This window comes from Castor canadensis, chromosome 4, assembly GCF_047511655.1.
Source record: "Castor canadensis chromosome 4, mCasCan1.hap1v2, whole genome shotgun sequence".
Taxonomy (NCBI): domain Eukaryota; kingdom Metazoa; phylum Chordata; class Mammalia; order Rodentia; family Castoridae; genus Castor; species Castor canadensis.
Window position 1 is genome coordinate 128837451 of NC_133389.1, and position 22813 is coordinate 128860263.

A 22813-nucleotide genomic window follows, 5' to 3' on the forward strand; every position below is an offset into this window, starting at 1 on the left:
AATCCATTCAGCCAATAAGCTACATAATGGTCTATCATGATGACCAGGACAGAAGCCAGGGAGTTTCTGGAAAAGAAAGTTGTCTGAAAGATGAGATCAAGAATTAAGACCAGAGAGCTGACCTGTTAGTTTTCTTTATCAAACAGACAAAAGTGATTGAATGGTATTCGTTATACTTTAACTTCTTAGGAGCCTTTCAGAAGAAGAAGGGAGGGAGGATGAGAAGAAGAAAGAAAAAAAAAAAAACCACGAAGAGTCAAGGGATACAAAAGGGATAAAATTTTTCTTAAGCTTCTTCTTCTTCCTCCTCTTCTTCTTCTTGGCCCATTTATCATGTCATGAGAGGTTCTCTCATTGGTTGTGGGTTGGGTGGAAGGTGGGGTGGAATAGATGGTCCAGAGCAGAGGTCAATAATAATATCTATTTATATAATAGATTCAGGTAAAAATGATAGAATTATAATATAGAACATTCTTCATTCACCCATACTGCATGCATTTCAAATTCAAAACCTTTCACTCATTTTCAGTGGCATCACTTTAAAAGTAGTGGAAGGACAAAGCAAAAGGTCTAGAAAAATGTAGATGAAAGGACGAAAGATGAGGATGAAATAAGTCTGAGGGTCATTAAGTCCTCTTCTTGGCTTTTATTTCCTAGTTTTCTACACTGTAGATTTCACAGGGCTGATTCTCACCCTGTTATCACATAGTGGACTTTCTAGGTCTTCATGAAAGATTCTGTGATTTTGAAACTAGGTGGGGGAGATACTTTTTGTGGGGAACTCTAGCCATTCTGAGTGTGTTATAGGGCTCTCTTTTACCCATCAAAACAGTGGGATTATGGCTTGGGGGTATACCTCAGTAGTTGAGTCCCTGGTTAGTATGCACATGGTGCTGGGGTCCCTCTCCAGCACCAAATAAGCAAATAAAACAAAACTGGGATTACTCAATGATTGACTGATTGATTCATCCATTCACTCATTCAGCAATCATTCATTGCACTTATTTGCAGGATACTGCACTAGATGTTAGGAATATGTAGATGAGTAAAATACAGTCCCTGTCTGCAAGGAGCTCACAGTTCAATAGAAGAATTAGCTAGTAAAATGTGTGAGGCCATAAGTGGTTTTTCATGTAAGTTCAAAACCTAAATTGACAATCTTGGAGAAAGAAAATTCTCCAAAAGAATCTGGATGTGAAGAGAGCCCCTTCGCTAAGCTAGAGTTGAGCTAAAGATCTTTTACATTTAGGAGAAATTTCATCTCACTTTCTCAAAGGTTCAAACAAGTTGAACTCCATAAAACCTCAGATCCTGAACCTTGCCCATCCCCCACCATGAGTTAGGTGGGAAGCAGAGAGCCTGGGCTAGTCCTTCTATGTTGACTGGTCTTGCCAATGACAGTCCCTTTGGGGCCTCTCACTTTTCTTCTTGGCAGGTCACCTGGAGTCTGGGGGCTGGCCTAGCTCTCTCAGGATTCAGCGACACTGGAAGTGGTGGTGAAGACACAGTGGTAGTCAATGTTATTTGAGCAGGGTCAGCAGGCCCTGGAGCTTCCTGAGTGCACAATGCAGAAGGCTGCATATTATGAAAACCCAGGACTCTTTGGAGGCTATGGCTACAGCAAAGCCAGTGACACTTATGGCTACAGCACCCCCCATCAGCCTTACCCACCCCCTGCTGCTGCCAATTCTCTGGACACTGATTACCCAGGTTCTGCCTGCTCCATCCAAAGCTCTGCACCTCTGAGAGCCCCAGCCCACAAGGGGGCTGAACTCAATGGCAGCTGTATGAGGCCTGGCACTGGGAACAGCCAGGGTGGGGGTGGAGGCAGTCAGCCTCCTGGTCTGAACTCAGAGCAGCAGCCACCACAACCCCCTCCTCCACCATCCACCTTGCCTCCATCCTCACCCACCAATCCTGGAGGTGGAATGCCTGCCAAGAAGGCCAAGGGTGGGCCCAATGCTTCTACCTCCTCAGCCACCATCAGCAAGCAGATCTTCCCCTGGATGAAAGAGTCCCGACAGAACTCCAAGCAGAAGAACAGCTGTACCACTGCAGGTAGCTCTCTGAGGGGGTCACTCCTGGCCCGAGAAAGCCCCAGTCACCCAGGAACCAAGAGACTCAGTGCTCTCAAGGCAACCTTGGATGCCATATGTTAAAGCTCCTACTCCTGCAGAAATATCCTTCCTTTTTACTGCCCATAATTGGGTTCATACCTTTGTAGGGACAGGGTGCTCACTTCCATTCTAGGATACTGGGACCATTGCTGGACAGGTTTCATGTTATTAATAGTAAACTCTTTCTCATGCTGACAATTATTTGTTTTCTTGGGCTGCTGGTCATAACTCAGCTTCTTCCACCCAAGAGCCCTTCAAAATTTGAAGACAGGCTGGGTGTGATGGTGCATGGCTGTAATCCCAGCATTTGGGAGGCTGAGACAAGAGGATCTTGAGTTCCAGACAAGCCTGGGCTACATAGTGAGTTCCAGGCTAGCCTGGGCTATATAGCAAGACTATATCACAAAAAGAAAAGAAAAGAAAAAGAACCATGCTAAGTAATTTTATTTATTTAATTTTTCAAAGAACTCTTAAAGGTAGGTATACAATGACATCCTCATTTTATAGATAAGGAAACCATTAGAGCTGATAGGCAAGTTGCCTGAGACCACAAAACTGCCAAGTGGTAGATTTGACTCCAGGGCCTACAATGCGTAAGTAACTCTACTTAGCTTACTCCAGACCAACTCTCCTATGTTAGATTCTCCATAACAGGGAAGTGGACGTCCCAGGAGAGAGGATGTTCTGGGAAACAGGAACAGCCTGAATTTATCTCTGTGGAAGGGGCAACCCTGGAGTTGAGAGGGTCTTCTCTAGGTCCATCCAGAGCTTACTGAAGATGATGGCCATGGCCAGGAGCTGATGCCTGCTCTTCTTTCTGCTCAGACTGCTTGGTTCCTGAAAATTTCTGGCCTTGTGTTCTCTGGTGGGGTTTATTTTTCAGATAGTTGAACATACTTCCAAGTCCAGGGCTAGTTTGAGGCCTGGGATGGGCTTGTTATCAGTTCTCTGGTCTGCCTGATGCTCTCTAGGCTGCTGCTCCTGGGGTAAAGTGTCTTCCTGCCTACAAGCTCCTTCTCCTGCCCCTCCCTCCTCAGCTCAGGCAGAGGCCCTGCCTCCCAGGAGAAATCCATTTGTCTTCCTAGTGAGGGAGTGGACAAGCAGCTGAGAGGTGGCAGGGGTTGGAAGCCAGTGTTGAGGCTGCTGCTCCTAGCATTGCCATACTCAAAATGCTTCCAACCTGGCCTTGGGACCCCTAAAACTCCAGGGCAGGTTATTTATTTATTTATTTATTATCTCTCTAACTGTATCTGGGCTGCAGTGAGGTGTCAAGATCCCCACTCCATTCTTTGCTCCCCTGGGTGTGTGGCCTAGGAGTCAGTCCCTAAGCAAGGCAGAGCAGGGCTGCCTCCCTCAACCCCAGAGATCGGGAAGTGTTCAAAGAAGTCTGGCCCTTCTTTGTCAGTGGGGATGCCTTACCCGCTGCTCTAGTCTTACACTGAAGTCCTTCATGGCCTTTGGGTTGATATGAGATAATGGGCTAGGATGTAGGGTAAAGGGAGGAGAGGTACCCCAGAAGGCAGACGGAGGTTGCAGGTGCGACTGATAGGTAGGCGGGGCTGGGGGGAGACAGGAGGTGGCTGTGTGTGGTGAGTTCCCCCTTGGAATCTCACCTCTCCAGCCAGGCCTGGAGGTGGGGGAAGGAGTGGAGGAAAATGATGGCAGGAAAGTATCCCTCTTCATCCCTGGGGCTTCGTACCCCTCGCTCAGCGCCCTCTCTCCCTCCCTCCTTGCCCAGGAGAGAGCTGCGAGGACAAGAGCCCGCCCGGCCCGGCGTCCAAGCGGGTGCGCACAGCATACACGAGTGCCCAGCTGGTGGAGTTGGAAAAGGAATTCCACTTCAACCGCTACTTGTGCCGGCCGCGCCGCGTGGAGATGGCCAACCTGCTGAATCTCACCGAGCGCCAGATCAAGATCTGGTTCCAGAACAGGCGCATGAAGTACAAGAAAGACCAGAAGGCCAAGGGCATCCTGCACTCGCCGGCCGGCCAGTCCCCGGAGCGCAGCCCGCCGCTCGGCAGCGCCGCCAGCCACGTGGCCTACTCCGGCCAGCTACCGCCGGTGCCCGGCCTGGCCTACGACGCACCCTCGCCGCCCGCTTTCGCCAAATCGCAGCCCAATATGTACGGCTTGGCCGCCTACACGGCTCCGCTCAGCAGCTGCCTGCCACAGCAGAAGCGCTACGCGGCGCCTGAGTTCGAGCCCCACCCCATGGCGAGCAATGGGGGCGGTTTTGCCAGCGCCAACCTGCAGGGCAGCCCCGTGTACGTGGGTGGCAACTTCGTCGACTCCATGGCGCCAGCATCCGGGCCGGTCTTCAACCTGGGCCACCTCTCTCACCCGTCTTCGGCCAGCGTGGACTACAGCTGCGCCGCGCAAATTCCTGGCAACCACCACCACGGACCGTGCGACCCTCATCCCACCTACACAGATCTCTCGGCCCATCACTCGTCTCAGGGACGCCTGCCCGAGGCCCCCAAACTGACACATCTGTAGCTGTCGCCGCCGGCCCGAACTCCCGGCGCAATTACCTCTCTTGCTTGGGTGATGGGGGTGGCGGGTGGGGCTCTCGGGGCAGTTCGGGGACCCCCTTCCCTGCTCTGGCCTGGCCGCTGCCTCCCGGGTCTCGGGCCTCCAGCGGCGGAGGCATAGGCTACCCGGCCTCCCCTCCATGCGCGTCCTCCTTTGCGTGACTCGCCATAAATCAGCCGCAAGGATCCTCCCCCGTAAACCTGACAGTGCCATATACTGCGGACCGAGGGACTCTAATCTGGTAACGGTGTCCGGAAGGTAAGTCTGAGACCCATTGGCGGCGTGTCCTGCAGAGGCACTACAGCCTGCAGAGTCCCGGGCCTGGCCCGCATCTAGCTTAGTTTCGGAGACCTTAATTTATATGCTCCTTCCCCTCCCGTAAGGATTGCATCGGACTAAACGATCTGTATTTATTATTTGAAGCGAGTCATTTCGTTTCCCTGATTATTTATCCTCGTCTTAATGTATTTATGTGTATATTTGTAGAATTCTCCAGCCGAGCTTAGGTCGTCCTCCCAGGCCTTGGGGGCTACTTTTCACCTCTTTAGTCCCCTTGGTCTGAACTAGTTAAGAGAGTAGTTTTGAACAATTGTAACCGTGGCTGGTGTTTGTAGTTGATGTAAAGGATTAAGATCACAAATTGTCCTTCATGGGTAGAGTCAGGCAGCCGGTGGCATGGCACGACAGCCGTTAGTCATTTCTCAACAGCAGCCCCCTCGCCACAGTTTATTGATTTCAAATTGTCTGGTACTATTTGAACAAATATTTAGAATAAAAAATTTCTCAGTTGGAAGTGTATCTGTTAATCACGCACACTAGCAAGTAGATCACACTGCCTTTCTCTCGATGGAAGGCTCGGAAAGAGACTGACCCTTTAAAAAATTATTTATTTGGAATCTAACACACAAATTGGTTTGGGGGGGGGACACTTGATTACAATCCAGCTATTGAAATTAGGGGAGAGGATCTGAGGATGCAAATCTAGGTACAGTTCTGGGTGGGATGATTGGAATAAGGTTTTGCCAAAGGAGCGCCTGCCTTGCTGTTTCTACCACCCTCTTTCTAGACACGATTGACTGTTACATTAGGGAGGCCAGAGCTCATTTTTCTGCATTAAGTAATAAAAAATAAACTTTGAAAGAAAATTGACAATCAAAGAGAAGACACAAGAGAAGTAGGAAGAATTGAGCTATGAAAAAGCTAAGGTGTGGGAAAAAGAACCGATCACTTGGAGACAGGCAGCTAAGCTTTTTCTCTAGGAAATGCTGTCATGAATTTTTCCTTTGTAATGATTGGTAGTTAATTTCTAAAGAAAATAAATGTTCTCCACGATGTAAAGTAATAAAAGTTTCATTAATGGAACATAACAGTATAAACACCTTGTTTACTCCTGTTTCTTTGTACAAAACGGGCGAAAATGTCTTTGAAGATTTATAAACATTTTGTAAATATTAGCGTGACTCTAGCTAGGGGTGGACAGCTTACACTCCCTTCTATGGGAGGGGACACTTGGAAAACGTCTTCAGCTGAGGTTCAATTCTTTTGTATTTCAATAAAGTCAGCCCACGCATCTCTATTTGGCTTGACAAATAATGCAACTCCTAGTACATCCCCGGTGACACTAGGTGAAATCCTATTGTGTGGAAATAATTTAACTTCTAATTTTCTGGTGGAACAACAATCGGTTCTATTTGGATGTTTGTGTTTCGCTAAGTAATGATGGTTCAAAATAATAGTTTCCTTGTTCCTTTGTGCTGTTTTAAAAATGGCATGTTAGACTGGGGGTGGGAAGGGATATCTTTTTGCTAAATTTCACTCTATCAAGCAGGTTTAAAGTATATATGTTGTAGAAATGTATCAACAGAATAAATGACTTCAATCGAAGGCATATTTTACCCACTTTCAAGGCTTAACATTGTTTTCTATGAAATTTGCATCCATAGGCAGAATTTCTAATTGTCTTGTAAGAAATTATTTTTGAAGCTATTAGGGAAATCAGAGAACTTGTTCCCTTGCAGGGATTACAACCACCTTTCTTAAATGGCTAAATATTAAATAGATGAATTGTCAGGCTGTTTAGATTCAGCCCGGTTTTCCCTCATCTCCTCTTCCCACCATAAATAATAATAAAAATACATAATGCATCATGGCTCCAGGCGTTTTCCAGCTCGGTGTGTTACCGCAGGACTATCTGCTGAGTCTGCGGGTGTCTGCAAAGCCCCAAGTGTCATTTGTGGCTTAGGGTTTCATGGATTAGTCTTTAAACGGTGTCTAGCCCGGCTGACATCAGCTTCCTTTCACACTCAGGCTCCAAGAAATGCCGGCTGGGGGCTCCCTCTCTAGGCAGTCACAGCCTCCCTGAGACCCTGCTTTCTAGCGTGTGTGTGTTGGGGGATGGGGAAAAGATGGCCTGGACATTTGCGGCTTTCTCCCACCCTTTAGAGGTTCCTGAGACTTCTGAGGATGGCTTGGCCCATTCCTGCCACTGGCGTGAGTCATGTGATGGGCACACTAGGTCGCTCCTGGCGCGGGAGGGGACGGCGACGAGCCCTGGGAGGGCCCGCTCCCTATGGCCGCCCGCCCGGGTGAGCGCTGGGCCCACGGCACAACCATTTAAAACTTCGTAAATTAAAAACAAGCCGCCTTGGCCTTCGCCATAAATTCCGCTCCTCTTGAGCCTGCAATTAGTGTTAGGAAGCACCCAAGTCTAAAAGCAACCGAACACCCTCTGAAGGGCCCAACTGCGCAAGGTTGCAAACCTTTATTTCCCAGTGCCATCCCCTCTGCACCCGAGGTTTGCACACACAGTCGCGTCCTCCCCCGCCACCACACTCGGCTGGGTTCCCGCTCTGCGAGGGAAGGTCACAATAGCTGCTCTATCCGCAGAGGCGCCGGCCTCCTCCCTCCGCGGTCTCCGAGAAGCAGAGAAAGAAGAGTGGGGGAGGGGAGCTTGGCTGGGCAATGGCGTCCTAGGCCGAAGCTCCTGCTCCCGGGGAAGACCCGCAGCGGAAAGTTGGCAGGGGAAGAAAACCTCCACCTTAGCTCGTGTCTACGTCCTGAGTTGAGGGCTCTGAGGGCCAGGGCCTCCAGATTGTTTCAGAACTCACTGCCAGGCTCTGGGGTGAAGGTGCCCCAGCAGCCCATCGTCCTGAGGCAGGCGCGCCATTGTGCGCGACTTCCCCTCGGGATTGCAGTGAGGAGGCCCCTATACAAGCAGCAGGCCGTCTTTGCCTGACGGTGAAGAAGGGCCAGGCCTCGCTAGCTCTGGGCATTGATTTCCAGGAGGGCTGCCTCATTTGCCAAGGGAAGTAGACCTTTAGCTCAGGCCTTGGGCAGCCTTCCTTTTCTTCCTAGGAAGAGGCTCCTCTTTGATGGAGGTGGGGTTCAGGAAGGTTGTTGGTCTCTTTACATCTGAAGAAAAAGGTCAGGACCGTGCTCAGGGTCCTGGATGAGTAGCAGTTGTTCTTTCCAGGCAATCAAAGGTGAATTAATGTTGTGGTGAGGCAGATGGAATGGGAGGTGGGAGTGAGGGATAGGTTGAAGCAGAGGGAAAACTTTCCTTGCAAGGGGGGGAAGGGGGCTCAGGACCCAGTCTGGAGTGAAGTGCCCAGACCCAACTGGGTTAGACAGGGGGTTGGGAAGTCACACAGGAAAGGTCTAGCCATTGGAAAGGATGTAAGAAAGGACGATTAAATACATATTCTGCCTTCTGGCTTTCAGACCTCAGCCTCATCCAGGGACCTGACAGAGAAAAATCCACCTCTGATGGAATCGTTAAGTTAACCATCCATTTGTACCATTTCTTTGCACTGGCTTCCAAATGAGAGAGAGGAAGAGAATATAGAACGAGTATGGTCCCCTTGGTGCAGCCCCAAGCCCAGTCCCTATCAGAGACACATCAGCCAAATTGGTTTCGGAGGCCCCAGAGGCTGCTAACCTTGCTGAACAAGATTTTTCGAATTTCTATCAGAAAGGAGTATTAGAAGATAGTGATTACCTATACTAGCTACTTGTCCTTTCTTTCTTCCCCAGTCTATACCAGCCCAATGGCCCCTGCGTGAGGTGAGGAATCTTCTCAGCCAGCAAGCAGGGAAACCCAGGCTTTCCATCTGTTGAGGTCTTTCATTAGGGATGGTGAAGAGGATGTGTGTGGGTGTCCGTTTGAATAACAAAGAAGTAACCTTTCTAATAAATGCTCTGCTCCTTTGCTTGATCTGGTGGGGCCAAAGCTTGTTTACACCTTCAGTATTCAAGACACAATCACAGGACTGTTTTGACTTTATCCTGAGAAGTAGTTGAAACTTCCTTCTGAAGTCAAGAAGCGGTAATCTCAGTTAACAGATTTAGGAAGGTCCTTCTTCATCTGGGAGTTCTTGGCATTACTTTGGTTGGTCCTTCTATCAGAAACTGAAAGAAAAGAATAGGAAGAACAGAAGTTTGTGAGTAGGCAAGAAGAGGCAGAAGGCCTGATCACTCCTGGGTGAACAGGTCTAGACAATCTGGGACACTTAGAGAGCTGAGAGAGTGTTGTCCCCAGACAAGCCTTACCACCTTTGAGGGTTGGTTCTCATAGATGTGTCTATCAGAAGGCCAGGATAGAAAAAGACTAGGTAGATGAATCCTTTCTGCAGTGGTGGTGGTGGAGATGATGGTGAATGGAGAGGATCATCACAGAGGATGAAATCTTACTTCATTGTTCCCTTGTTTTCTTCTCCAGCTACAAATGTCCTCATCTTTGGGGTCCAAGATTGGTGTCAAAATGAATTTATATACCTGTGTTGAAGCACATTCTTAAATATGTCCCTCAGGCCTCACACCCACCTTGGCAGGCCAGATTCAATGTGAAGCTAAGTGAAGAAAAGAGTTTCACATATGGAGGAAGACCAAAGGTAGCAGTGGCAGGTGAAAGGTCCCCAGGAGGTCTGTAAGGTAGGAGCTACTGCATGTGTCTTGTCCTACCTCTTGTGACTTTTTTTTTTAAATATGGAAATTGAACCTAGGGCCTAGCACTTGCTAAGTGTGCACTCTACTACTGCGCTACACCCCATCTTATGGCAAAATATCTTGACTGGTTCCTACAGCTAGTCTGGATCATCTTTGTGGGAAAATAAGATCTGGAAATCACAAAACACGTGAGTTTTAACATTAGTAAAGGCCAGAGGAGGAGGAGATTCTAATTTGAAGCAGGATTCCTGGAGCATTCTGGTACAGTGTTTTGATCAAAGAAGCAGGGCTTAAACCAGCATAGGCAGGCCTGTTGAGCAAGGGCCCTTCCGAAGGCGTGAAGAGCGTCCCTGACTGGTGAGACAGGAGGGCCTTTTGATGGCTCTATTGTTCACAGCGCTGTCCTACAAATAGCATACCCCTCCCTACCTCCTCCGCAGGACTCAGCGGGAAAGTGCGTCGGGTGAGCCGCGCTCTAAGGGAGCCGGCACCAGCGTCCCTCACTCCCGTCTGCTACCCCTTGGGGCAGCGACGACGCCACCCCCGCGGCCTGGCAGAGAACACACAAAGGAAGCCCCAACTCATCCTCGGACCCAGGGACATTGTCAGGAGGGGGCTGGGGAGGACCCCGAGTCACAGCGCCTCGGTGTCCCGCAGGGTACAATAGCCACCGCCTGCCCGGGGAGGCCGGGCGGCCTGGCGGGCGCGCCGCACAAAGCCCGATCGGGTCTGCGGCGCCACGTGACGCGCGCTCGCCCCGCGGCGGGGGCGGGCGGTGCTCCTGGACGCACCTGGAACACTTTGGAAAGACAAACGGTGAGTTAATCACCCCACCGGCTGGCAGCCGCGTCCCCTCTCGGCCGCCCGCGGGGGCGGGGTGGAGGATCTGTGTGTCTGGGGCGGGGGGGCGGGAGAGGTTAGTCCTATTAAGAGTTCATCAATCACCCGGTGTGCACTTTTTGCTCGACAGCGGTTCCTCCTACTTCAGAGCAAGTCTGGGCCAGCTGGGAGCCGACCAGAAACTGCCAGCCGAGGAGACGCAGGCGCGCGGGCCGAGCGCTAACGCAGGGCGGGACCCGCCGGCCCGCTCCTCCCCAGCTAGGACAGCGCTCTCCTCCCACCCGGGACCCGCACCGCGGCCCTCCAGCCCCGCCCTCGGACTCCTCAGGGCGCCCACAGCCGTCCTGACACGCGGGCACTCACGCCCGCCCCTGACCCACGAGACCCTGCATTTCCCGCCCTCCCCCGCTTGCCCCAGTGCCACCTTACACGCTGCTGCCCTCCCAGAAAGTGACTAATCCCTCTCTGAAGGCAGGGCAAGAAAAATCCCAAAGGGTCACAAGGTTGTTTTGTTTTTTGCTTTTGTAAACTAACTCTGTTCGACTGTAGGAGTATTGCGTGGGAGGAAGGAGGGTAAGACTGCTGTTGAACTTGGAATAAACTTGAATGCCATTTAAAATAATAAAAGTATACGTTAAGCATCAGCCACAATATGCCTCTCTTTTGTCTAGTGTAGGGGTAAGAGTCGAGTATCTTCAGAGTTTGGGGCTATATTTAGATAAACACCATAAAGGGATAGACTGCAAGTTTTGGGGACAGTCACTAGCTTTAGGGCTGCTTGCAGGAGGGCTTGGGTGGCATGGTGCTAAAGCTTTCTTACACCTCCTCTGGCGTGGCACATGCTGTATTTTGTAGAATTTACAAAAGCCTAGTTCCCTTTTATGTTTTGGCTGAGTGACATCAGCTGACCTGTTTCTGTAGGTAGTTAATTTGCATTGCTTAGCCTTCAGGAAAGACCTCCTGCAGGATGCAAAGTCCCAGTTTTGTCCCCCCTCCCCTCAGCCTTCTCATCTTGGGTGGAAATTAACTTCTTTGGGAGAACTGTTTGACTCTCATTTTGCTTCAGATAGATATGAGCTGACAATTAAGGTTCACACAACACCTCCAGACCACTGAGCCATGAAAATACTGGTCCTGTTGTCCTTGGTTCAGGCTGTTCCTTCCCTCTTGCCTTTCACCAATACCCATTGAACAGCTCCAGTGGGCCCCAACTTGGGATCTGGGATTCAAAGATGAATCACTAATGGTTTGTGCCCTTTGATCTAAAGGGAGAGAGAAATAATCCTAAAACAGGTGCTATAATAGAGGTGTGCTCAAACTATTCCTAGAGTAAAGAAAAGGAGTCATTAACCGTTTCAAAAAAGGCTACCCAGAAGAGGTGAATTTTTCCCTAAGAATAGAAGTTGTTTAGGCCAAGGAGGAAAGGACTAGCTAGGCAGAGAGAGCAACTCATGCAAAACTGAAGAGGAAGAAAAGAGGAAGGTATGGACTTGGAGTAGTTTGGAGTAGGGCATTATGGCTAGAAAGAGAGGTTGTACAGGATTGATGGAGTCTGGACCTACTCTGTGGGCAACAGGGAGCCACTAAAGGTTTTCTGTTGGGACACGAGGTTATTTTTTGTGAAAACTAAATCTTGAAGGTATTGTATCTGATATAGAAAGGAGATAGTAATTAAGAAGAAAAAAGGAGGCTGCTGAAATAATCCAGCATAGAGAGGAAGTAATGTAATAAGGTTGAAGAGAAAAGGCATTTGGGAGGTTGAACCCACAGGACTTGGTGATCAGGTGGATTAGTAAAAGAGGACCTGTGGAGGTCAATTCCTAGGTTTCTGTTTTGAGGATCTGAGTGGGAAGTCAGGCCATTCACCAAAAAGAATAGAGGAGGGGAAAGAGACTGCAGGGGAAAGAGACTGCAGAGGAATCTGTTGAGTTCAGTTGCAAATCTACATTGTATTTTTTGCTTTGTACTGATACATTGTGTAACTCTAAGCAATCCACTTAATCTTTTTGGACTTCAGTTCCATCTGTGAAGCAGTCAATAGAGATATCTACCTTATAGGTTTATCATTAGAGGTGTGTGTGTGTTGTGCACACGTTACAGGTGTTTTATCTTCTCTAAGTACAAGTGAATATCCTATATGAATCTAAAACCCAGAAAAAACATACTCCCACCTCTATCATGCTGATCAATATTTAGAACCTGGGTGGCCAGAGACAAGTAACTCTCAGGAAAATTAAAACCACCACCACCACCACCATACCCTACTGCTTCCCAGATATTGAATTCAAGCTAATGCTTAGGACAGAGGTCAGATCAGATTGCTAATCAAAGACCCTCTGCTTCCAGAGGGACACTCTCAAGAGAATTCACATAGAAATACGGTCTTGGTATCAGACCACTAAAGAGAAGGCCTTTAAGCAAATGTCAAAAAGCTTTTGTGCTTTTTATATCAAGTGTCTTTCAGGGATGTTTGGAAACACCCCCACCTCCCGTGCCCTAGACCTCCTTAAGCCCTGTGTAGAACTGCTTAGTACAAGAAAAAGTGTTGGACATCTGACCTTGGCCATTTACAAGTTATCTTTTCTGTGTCAGCATTATCATTTATAAAACAGAACTATAAAAGGATCAAATAAGATAAGAATATTTTGTGAGATGCTGTAAGGATAAGTAATAGGTATTATTTTCCATTTTTCAAGTTGTCAAAAAACCCCCAAACCTTCAATATACCACTGATTTGGCAAGGTGTAAGGAAACAGAATTCTCATAAATTACTAGTAATTTATGTAAAAAATGTAAACTGTTTCACTCTTTCTTTTTTTGTTTTGTTTGAGATAGGGTCTCAATATGAAGGCCAGGCTGGCCTTGAACTCATGATCATATGCCTCATCCTCCTGAGTTGGGATTACAGGCATGCACCATATGCCTGGGTACTTTGACTCACTTTTATGGAGAGCAGTTTAGAAAAATGTATTAGTTGCTAATGCACATATCCTTTGATTTAATAATTTCACTTCCAGGAATTTTCTAATAGGTTAAAACTTGAACATGTTGGTAATAGCAAAAGGTTGAAAACAAGTGACATGCCCATGAATAGGGACTAGTTAAATAAATTGTGGTAGGTGCATATAGTAGAAGAGTATGAAGTTGTAAAGGAGTTCGGTATATATTTACATGGAACAATCCTCAAGAGACAACAGGGGGAAAACATGGTACAACAGAGTCTATCTAGAATACACTACCATTTATGTTGAAAAGTGTGGGGAGATATGAATTGTTCAAGTACAAAGAATCTCTGCAAAGATATACAGGAGACTAATCAAATGGATAGATGGGGACAAGGGTGGGAAAAATTTCACTGCATATTCCTTTGAATCTTGAACGATATCAGTATGAATTTATTACCTATTTAAAAAAACAAAGAAATTATAAATGGCTAGTGCAAGTGTAGCAGACCTGGGTGTGTCTGTGTGTTCATACATGTTTTCTTTTGTGTTTGCTCTATCCAGTGAAATCAGTCTCAGGACACTTTGTTTTGTCTCTCTAGGACTTTGAAGTTGGTCAACCTTGACAGGAAATAAGAGGATCCTTTGCCCTTTGCTGATGGTGGAGGGGGTGGGGAACCAGGCCCATCTCCACCCTCTCTTGTAGAAGCCTCAAGGTGTGTTTACCCATGTCTAGGGCAGAAGTTTAGCAAACAAATCCTAAAGAGAAGAGCAGCAACCTCTTAGTCTGCCCCCACTTACTACATGGTCTCCCAGAAATGAGGGCTGTTCCTGGAACCATTGCTCTTCTTCTCAGGATGGAGGCTGCCACAGTGGAGAAAAATGGCTGCCTGACTTCTTAGTCTTTGCAGATTGTGAAAATGAAATGGAATGTGGAGAGTCAAAGCCCCATGGGTTTTGCAGGATGGCTTTTAACTTCTGAGGAAAGCAATGTCCTCTGTAAAATCAAGAGTATGATGTAGTTTATCTGTAAGGTACTTTCTAGCTTTGCCATCTTAAGCTGTGAAAGATGTTTTTAGTCAGAGGAGGAGTCATAGCTTATATCAAAGGACATTTTCCCTCTGAATCTTTTGGGTTTAAATCCCCCTTCAAGATAATTTGGGAGAGATAGAAGGAAATGAGTTGAATGAGAGCTTGGAAGAAATGAGAGTTAAAGACCCCCATTCCCATTCTTCCTTCCCACTGCCTCAGAATAACTAAGAGACAAATATCTCACTTCCTACCCCAAGCTGAGCTGGGGAAGTGCTGAGAAACAGAAGTAAGCACAGTCTCCGCAAAGCACTAATTTGCCAAAACTTGAGAAATTCCTAAAGACTACTTCTTTAGGATATTCTCCAGAACTTTAACCCATTTGGACTTAAGTTTGATCTTGACATTGTCTTCTCTGAGATGCCACTCAACAGTCTTTTGGACATTTTCAGGAATACTTATGCACTAGTTAACTATGGCTTCTCACAAGGTTCATAGTTCCTCCCATAGAAAAAAACCCTTTCCCCCATATTGCCTCCTATCCCAATTCCAAAAGTAGAAAATTTCAGAGTGTGGATCTGAAGAATCTGCCTGCAAGATTACTCCAAAGGCTTGTTAAAAATAAAGATTCTTGAGTCAGACCTATTGGATTAATATCTTTGGGAGTGGGCCAAGAAACCTGCACTTTTAAACAAGCTTCTATGGTGATTCCTACCCACACAAAGTGGTTTTGGGAGTCAATAATCTAAGGATATCCTTGAGCAGGCATTAGTCATGGTAAAGCATATCACTATGTCCATTCTTTATTTCTGTCCAACAAACATTTACTGAAAGTCTACCATGTGTCAAGCACTGGCTTGACCCATGAGTCTCAACCACAAATGTCTTAGAGAAACACAACACAGCACTCTAAGGCTCAGCAAGTCTGACTCCTGAGTTCAAATCCCAATAAGCACCCCCCACCAAACCCTCTAAACTGCTTTCCTTGGGGAGGGTTATGTTATTAGATTTCTAAGAGGTTTAGAATTCCCATGCTTAGCACCTGTGTATCTTCACCTCCATCAGTGAAGATGCTATAGAGAAATGACTCTTAATCTCATTTTCCTTAATCTGATATAAAAACTCTCTTACTCCCATAGGCAAGAGATCTTCTTGGCTTTGACACTGTAGAGCCAAGAGTTTGAATGTGCTCAAGTATCACCAAGGGGTAGCACCCTGGGGCATGTGGAAGGGCTTCTTAGGAATGACTTTAAACACACAGAAGACCAGACAGCCACCCTCCAGCATGTCTGCCTGCAGAAAAGAAGATTGTTATTCAAATGGGAGAGAAAGGTAGTGGGGGAGGGTGGGAATGAGTAGGGGTGGCTGCTGTGGTGCGCAGTACTGGAGAGATTTCAAAGCATTCCTACATCAAAAACAACCTGGCAATCAGGATCCCTGGCTGTCCACCTCCCACGGAGAACTAACAGTGCCAGGACCCAGCAGGGCAAGTGACCCTTGGGAATTCATGACTTGAACAAGTAATAAACTTACTAAGACATTTCTCTCATACCCTGTGAACATCTGAGGCAAACTAAAATTACTCAAAACAGCCTCTATTCACATATTTCTATACACATTCTGCCCAATAATATCTTCTGATCTGTCCTTACAGAATTAGAGATTAAGATTCTCCTGGGGTATGGGCTAGGGATATGGCTTAGTAGTAGATCATTTGCCTAACATGCTTGGGGCCCTGGGTTTGATCCTCAGAACATCAAAAACAAACAAACAAAACAAAACAAGCCAGGAGTGGAGAAGTCAACTCTGAGCCCAGAGGTGTTGAGATATGCCAAGGACTCAGATATTTACAGGAGTAAAGGATGACAGAATGCAGGTTTCTGTATGGGGTTATCAGGGAACTGAGAGTGGGTCTGAAGAAACATTGAACCTTGCCCCAGTCCCCACTTCTGACCCCCATTCTCACCACAGTTGTGAAAACTTAAAAAATTAAAAACAAAAATCTCATTCTTTTAGTGTACTTTTTGCTCTCAGCCAAGGCTAAATCTTCGAAATTTTGCTTCAGGGAAATGGGATGCATAGTTCAAGGTTGAAGGGCTATTTTTAACACCGAATTCCACTTCGCACTTAATTTTAAGAACCCCAGACCAACTTAGATTTGTGCTTATTTGTAAGTGTCTCTCCTCCATTCCCTTAACCTGGAGGTCTTTCAGCCTCACCAGGTCTACCCTTTTGGGGTAGCTTTGTTTATTCACAAGTCCACATCCCTGTAGGGGACTAGCTGCCTGGACTGTGATAGCCCCTATTCTGCAGACTGCCTTAAAGTGGAATTTTAGGCAAGGGCTCAATCGCTCTTTCATGACAAGTGGATCAGTAAAACAATAATAAAGCCGTGCTCACCATAACTTACAGGATGTAACAGATCAAGTTTTCAAGGGCATTTGAATAAACTCAGACTTTTTTAGAGTCTTCATTCACACAAGGTTTTAGGAAACCACCCTCTTTCATTACGGCTATGTGTAAACAACCGCTGTTTATTTAACTTGGTATTTTCCTATAGCCCAAAGAGAAAACATTTAAGAAATGCTCAAGAAAGTCAGAAAGTTTGTCAATGTAAAGCTTGTCTTTGTAACCCTTCTACTCTTCGTTTCCTGTGCCAATTGCACTTTTATTTCCCGTCTCTCTAACACTCAGTAAACCAAACCATATTATCAAGGGAAAAGACGTGAGCCCATTAACTTTGTAAGCCCACAGATTTCACTCGCAAGAGACGACGCAGCACTTATCTGATGGAACAAAGCTTTAATTGCTTCAAGGTACAAGCCCTTCCAAACCTCTGAGATCTGACCGCTCCCTGAGAAGCCTTTGCGCCCCGGAGCCAAGAGTCTCACTGAAAGCGTGCGCAGCAGGAGCGCGTATGCCAGCCTCCCAAACAAGCGCACAGGAAGCGCCCCCCCACCCCCCGCAAGGGTGGATTCTGATTCTTTATTCCTTATTCCGATCACCTCGTTTAGAGGGGAAAATCTTCGAGAGACTTCCCTACACAGGAGAAACCTTATTTTCTGCCCCACCCCAAACCTGGAACTACCACATTTGCCCTCACCGTGCCACCACAAATTGGAAGGGGCAGAGGAAGCTGAAGGAAATGCTGTGTTGTACCATGTAAAGAGCCTAACCAAAAAGTGAAGATTTCGTCCCACCTGAGGTGCACCACACTTAGAAGCAGAAAGTGTAGTCCCAGAAGTCCTCGGGAAGGAAGAAAAGAGGGAAAATCAAACATCTGCTTCAGGTTTAGGACAGGGATAACACCAGTGCCTAGAAAACCGAAAGCGCGGAGGACTCGGAAAAAGGGGACAGAAGGAACTTTACCTCCCTAGCAAAAGGGCTGGGAGCAGCGCCCATAGGCCGAGTGCCCCCCCCCACTACCATCTACCCCCGAGGGACTAACCAGTCATGATCCCCAACCGGCTATCGCCGCTCCATCCCTCGCGCTCACCCGGTCCTCTTCCCCCACTCGCGCGTACCTGTCCCGGGAGCTGGTGTCCTGCGCTCGCACCCCGCCCTTCCCCAGGAAGCCCCGCGACCGCGCCGGCTCCCCTCAGGGCTGGGGGGCGCTGGTTTGGCTAAGTTGGCGGTGGGGCGTCGCACGCCAGTTGGTGCCCCGCCGGTGCGGGGAAGTCACCGATTGGCCGGTCGGCATCATGTGGTCGCTCCCGCCGGTATATTAGGCCACTATTCACCTTCGGCTGGCTCGCCATGGCTCGGCTAGGGCAGCTCGGGTAAAGAAGGAGAAGGCGGAGCGGCGCAGACAGCGATAGTGTGGCCCAGCCCGGGTACACCTGCGCCTCGGGACGGTGACCTGGAACCATGAGCTCCTACCTGGAGTACGTGACCTGCGGCGGCGGCGACGTGCTCAGCTTCGCACCCAAGTTCTGCCGCGCTGACGCCCGACCCGTGGCGCTCCAGCCCACCTTCACCCTGGGCAGTGGTGACGGCGCCTTCGTCAGCTGCCTGCCCCTGGTCGCCACCCGACCCGCGCCTTCGCCCCCAACTGCCCCCGCCTCATCCCCGGCCGCGCCCCGGTACGCGCCGTGTACCCTGGAAGGGGCCTACGAACGGGGCGCCGCACCTGCGGCGGCGGCGGCGGCGGGAGGCGCGGACTATGGCTTCTTGGGGTCCGGGCCCTCGTACGACTTCCCGGGAGCGCTCGGGCGAGCAGCCGACGACAGCGGGGCGCACGTCCACTACGCCACCTCGGCCGTCTTCTCCAGCGGTGGCTCCTTCCTGCTCAGCGGCCAAGTGGATTACGCGGCCTTCGGCGAGCCTGGCCCCATCCCTGCGTGTCTCAAAGAGCCAGCCGACGGCCACCCAGGAGCCTTCCAGACTGCATCCCCGGCCCCTGGCGCCTATCCCAAGGCCGTCTCTCCCACCTCGGGCCTCCCTGCCGCCTTCAGCACGTTCGAGTGGATGAAAGTGAAGAGGAACGCCCCTAAGAAAAGTAAGTACGCAGGCGTTGGATGGAGATACCTGGGGTGGGAAAAGGAACCTTCGCTGGGAGAGAGTCGCTGCCACCCCTCTAGACAGCGGTTTGGGTTTTATGGAGGAAACGCCTCCCGATGTTTTATTAAAATAGGCCAATTCCATTAAGTGCCTTCCGAGACCAGGTTCAGAAAATGTGCCTGTGCCAAGCTGTGGAAACATTAGAGTGGGGGAGCTCCAGTGGAGCTTTTTTTTTTTTTTTTTTCTTTTTCCTGGCCCATCTGTGTTCATAGAGACCCAGCTGCGCTGCGCTGTGACTTTGATTCTCACTCTAGCCCCACTGCGGCCCGCGGTCGGGCTCCACATCCTCTCGCCCCGCTAAGGCCCTGTCTTTACGTTGCAGGTAAACTCGCAGAGTGTGGAGCCGCCAGCCCATCCAGCGCCATCCGCACGAATTTCAGCACCAAGCAACTGACAGAACTGGAGAAAGAGTTTCATTTCAATAAGTACTTGACTCGAGCTCGACGCATCGAGATAGCCAACTGCTTGCATCTGAATGACACCCAAGTAAAAATCTGGTTCCAGAACCGCAGGATGAAACAGAAGAAAAGGGAAAGGGAAGGGCTTCTGGCCGCAGCCACCTCTGTGGCCTCCCTCCAACTTCCCCTCTCAGGAATGAGCCCCATCAAGTCTGGCAGGAACCCTGGAAGCCCTTCTCAGGCCCAAGAGCCTTCATGAGCTCCACTCTTGAGGCAGAGGAACCTTGGCCTGCAGAAGTCACAGGGCGCCCCTAACCATAGATAGATCTAGGAGCTCAGTTTGGGATGGAGGTGAGCATGGGCAGAAATTTATAGGGATTTCACTTGGGAAGGGAAGTATCTCTGTTAGCTTCTCAGTTCCAGGCTGTGTTTGTACAGATACCAATTTGATGTCTCTAAGCGACTTTTGTGTCTTATCAGGGAAAACCCAGCCACCAGCCCAGTTCTGCTGCTATGTTGCCTAACTTAGTCATATGCAATTCTTGGGTGCAGAGTGGCAGACCTTGGTTGTTCGGTTCTGTCAGCCCTCTGATGTGATCAGAAGAGCACCCGCCCAAAGTTTTTCTGGCTTTAATTAAAAGGACAGGTTATGCATATTCAGCTTTTCCAGATGACCAAAGCTAGTCAGGGTCTCCTTGATGTAGCTCAGCTGCTTCAATGACCGATCTGCACATTTGCACTCCAGTCTTGGTTGTTTCTTTTAAAAGCAATTTCTACCTCTCCACGTGCCTGAGTGAAGATACAATCGCTATTTAGTTAGTAGCTGAACAAATCGACAGGGTGGGTAAAGATTAGAACCTTAACTACACCTTGACAACAGTTACTCAAACTTGAATGTAAATATATACAGTATGTATATTTTTGAAGTGTTTGCTTGCAATGAACTTACACATGACATTTAATGTCATATATAGCATGTAAAAGGTTTAAACTTTTTTTTGTAATAAAAGTTACAGAATCTATTACTCTGTTTTTCACTCTTTTCATCTTGATTCTCCTTTTCTAATCTGATCCAGTTTCCTCTATTTGAAATTTCTTGACTCTACCAATATAATTTATTAAATTGATAACTTTAAAAAATAACATTCCTTAAAGGTTGTGTACACATACACACAGCAGGTTAGGAATGATTATCTGAGCAGTTTAAGGGAGAAAACTAACCTGCAAATATTCAAGCACCTAAGGAAAACATTACTTTAAGTGCCCTAGTTTTGTGCTGGGCGTGGAGATTGCACATTAACTCAAGTGTGGGACTGTGGCAATTCCAGGGAGACTTTTCAGGGAGATCTACTTGTTATTTTGTCTTATGTCCTCATAAAAGGAAGAGGAAAGGTGACCTGAAGATTGTTTCTTGGTTAGTGTTCTCTGAGAGAGACAGGTACATATCAAAAAGTTCTTAGTGACTTAATTCCCATTTCCAAAGTGAAGAATTACAAGAGTCTGGGAGAAGCCAGTAGTTAGAGCTTTCCACTTCCTGTCACCCCAACTCAGCATCAGCCTGAGAGACCACACAGAGAATGTCTTCATTTTAAAAACTGAAATATTTTGAAATGAATTTCAAACACAGAATTTGAAAGCTGGCAAGACAGTATGTAATAAAAAATTACAAAACCCTCTGATCTTATTTCTACTTAGTTCCCCAGTTCCCACCCCTGAAGTCACCCATAGTTGACCATGCTTTTATGTAATCTTACAGGTATATGAAAAAAAAAAAGCAATATAAGTGCACAAAAACAAGTGGATACTTCAGAGAATTGTTAGGTTAGGCCATTTTCCTCACTTTATCCTAAATTCTCTGTGTGGTTCAACAGAAAGGCTTAAAGACCCACATAAGGTAGATGAGAACCTCAGCTCTCCTTTTAGCTAGATTTCTAGATTTTAGTATAATACTTCAAATCTAATAAATTTAGAAGTCTGAACAATAGTAAAGTCTCACTTTTCTTGTAAAGCAGTAATGTGATTAGTTGTCTTAGAAGTTTGAAACTACACTTAAATTGTTGCCCTTTGCACCTACAGTTTAATGGAGTAGAAGGAATAAAAGTATTAGTTCTAACAACCTCAACTGATTAGAGGGAAGAGATACTGCTTAAAAAGTAGGTTTTTCAATATTATTCTTAGGTTTCATCACCTGTCCTTCAATAACTTTATGCTAATAAGATCTTGTTTAAAGCAACAGTCCACCCTCCCCACCCCAGCTCTGCAGCTATTTGAAAAGATTTATAATCTCCTTTCCAGCCAACTCTGGCTTCTCTGCAGTGGTCTTTCATATGACAATGTTTCCTTTTTGATAAGCTGACAAATGTACACCTAAACAAAAAAATACCAACACACTTGGTCATTTTCCTTATCTACCACCCTTTCTCTGAAAAGAAGCTTTTCCTTTTGAAGCCACTGCTAGCACTTACAGCCCTGATGGACGTCTTCCTTGATGAAGGTGGCTATTTTGACGTTCGTATAATGCTGCTCTGTGAATCAGGCCAATATTAGCTATTTTTTTAACAACCCCAGGGATCTTTAAAAGCTTTCTTAATGCAGATCACTGTACAGCTATATTCAGTATTAGGAAGAGTCCTGGCTAGAGATCAGAATGAACTAGATGACCTCTGGAGATCCCTTCCAGCATTGAAAATGCTAGACACAATTCAATGTTTTCTACATTTTAGATCTGTCATTAGGAGAGTTTGGTTCTAGCAAAGCAAATGTAGTCTCTAGGATCACAGTGATAGTGTGTTTACATAGTGAAAGTGGATTTTAGACATTATCAAATGTCTCGTCACGTGGATCATTTACAGAATATCTCCTTCCCCATCACGTGGAGCCTTGTGTTATTTCGCACTGCATCTCCACGCAGTATGAAGTTACTATGCAAACTGCTAAACTGCTAAAAACAATCCCATTTCTATTTTACAAGATTTCAAGCTAAATATGCTAATTTACCCTCCAGCGATCTGTTACAAGAATGAATACACAGTGGACAGTTCTGTCTGTTGTATAATTAACTATTCAATGTTCCTTTGTTTTCACATAATGACCATGTGTCTACTTTTCTGAATTCAGGATAATTAGGAGTAAGGAAAAAGAAAGCATTTAATAATATAAAATTTCCATAACTTGAAATTGCTGATGTAATAACCTAAAGCAATGTCACTTAGATTTTCAAAAGATTAATTGTGTGTGATTTATTCTGCCTCAAACTCAAATATGGTGAGGCCCAACACCAGAAGAGGTTATGTCTGATTATCATGTCATCAGAAAAAAAAAGCAGGCTCAAGAGAGTTGCATTAGCTCTGAAGTTCTTAATTATTTCTTATGGCCAAAGAATGCTGTATATTTGCTGAATATTGAATTTGAAAACCTCAGGATCTAATCAGGTTCAGAGAGATGTTTAGTC

General features: G+C 47.1%; 2 protein-coding genes and 1 long non-coding RNA gene across 3 annotated transcripts; 2 read left to right on the forward strand and 1 right to left on the reverse strand.

Annotated features, from left to right (window-relative positions):
• Positions 1-1488: 1488 nt before the first annotated feature.
• Positions 1489-7288, forward strand: Hoxd3 (homeobox D3). Its single transcript, XM_020184998.2, has 2 exons — positions 1489-2058; positions 3856-7288. The coding sequence occupies exons 1-2, from the start codon at positions 1518-1520 to the stop codon at positions 4611-4613; spliced, it is 1299 nt and encodes a 432-aa protein (XP_020040587.1). The 5' UTR covers positions 1489-1517; the 3' UTR covers positions 4614-7288.
• Positions 7289-8757: 1469 nt separating this feature from the next.
• On the reverse strand, positions 8758-18185 carry LOC141422593 (uncharacterized). Its single transcript, XR_012447269.1, has 2 exons — positions 17929-18185; positions 8758-9056 (listed from the first exon to the last, which is right to left on the reverse strand). It is a non-coding gene; the product is annotated as an uncharacterized lncRNA (long non-coding RNA).
• Hoxd1 (homeobox D1) lies at positions 18155-20340 on the forward strand. Its single transcript, XM_020185004.2, has 2 exons — positions 18155-18902; positions 19287-20340. The coding sequence occupies exons 1-2, from the start codon at positions 18272-18274 to the stop codon at positions 19619-19621; spliced, it is 966 nt and encodes a 321-aa protein (XP_020040593.1). The 5' UTR covers positions 18155-18271; the 3' UTR covers positions 19622-20340.
• The last annotated feature ends 2473 nt before the right edge of the window (positions 20341-22813 follow it).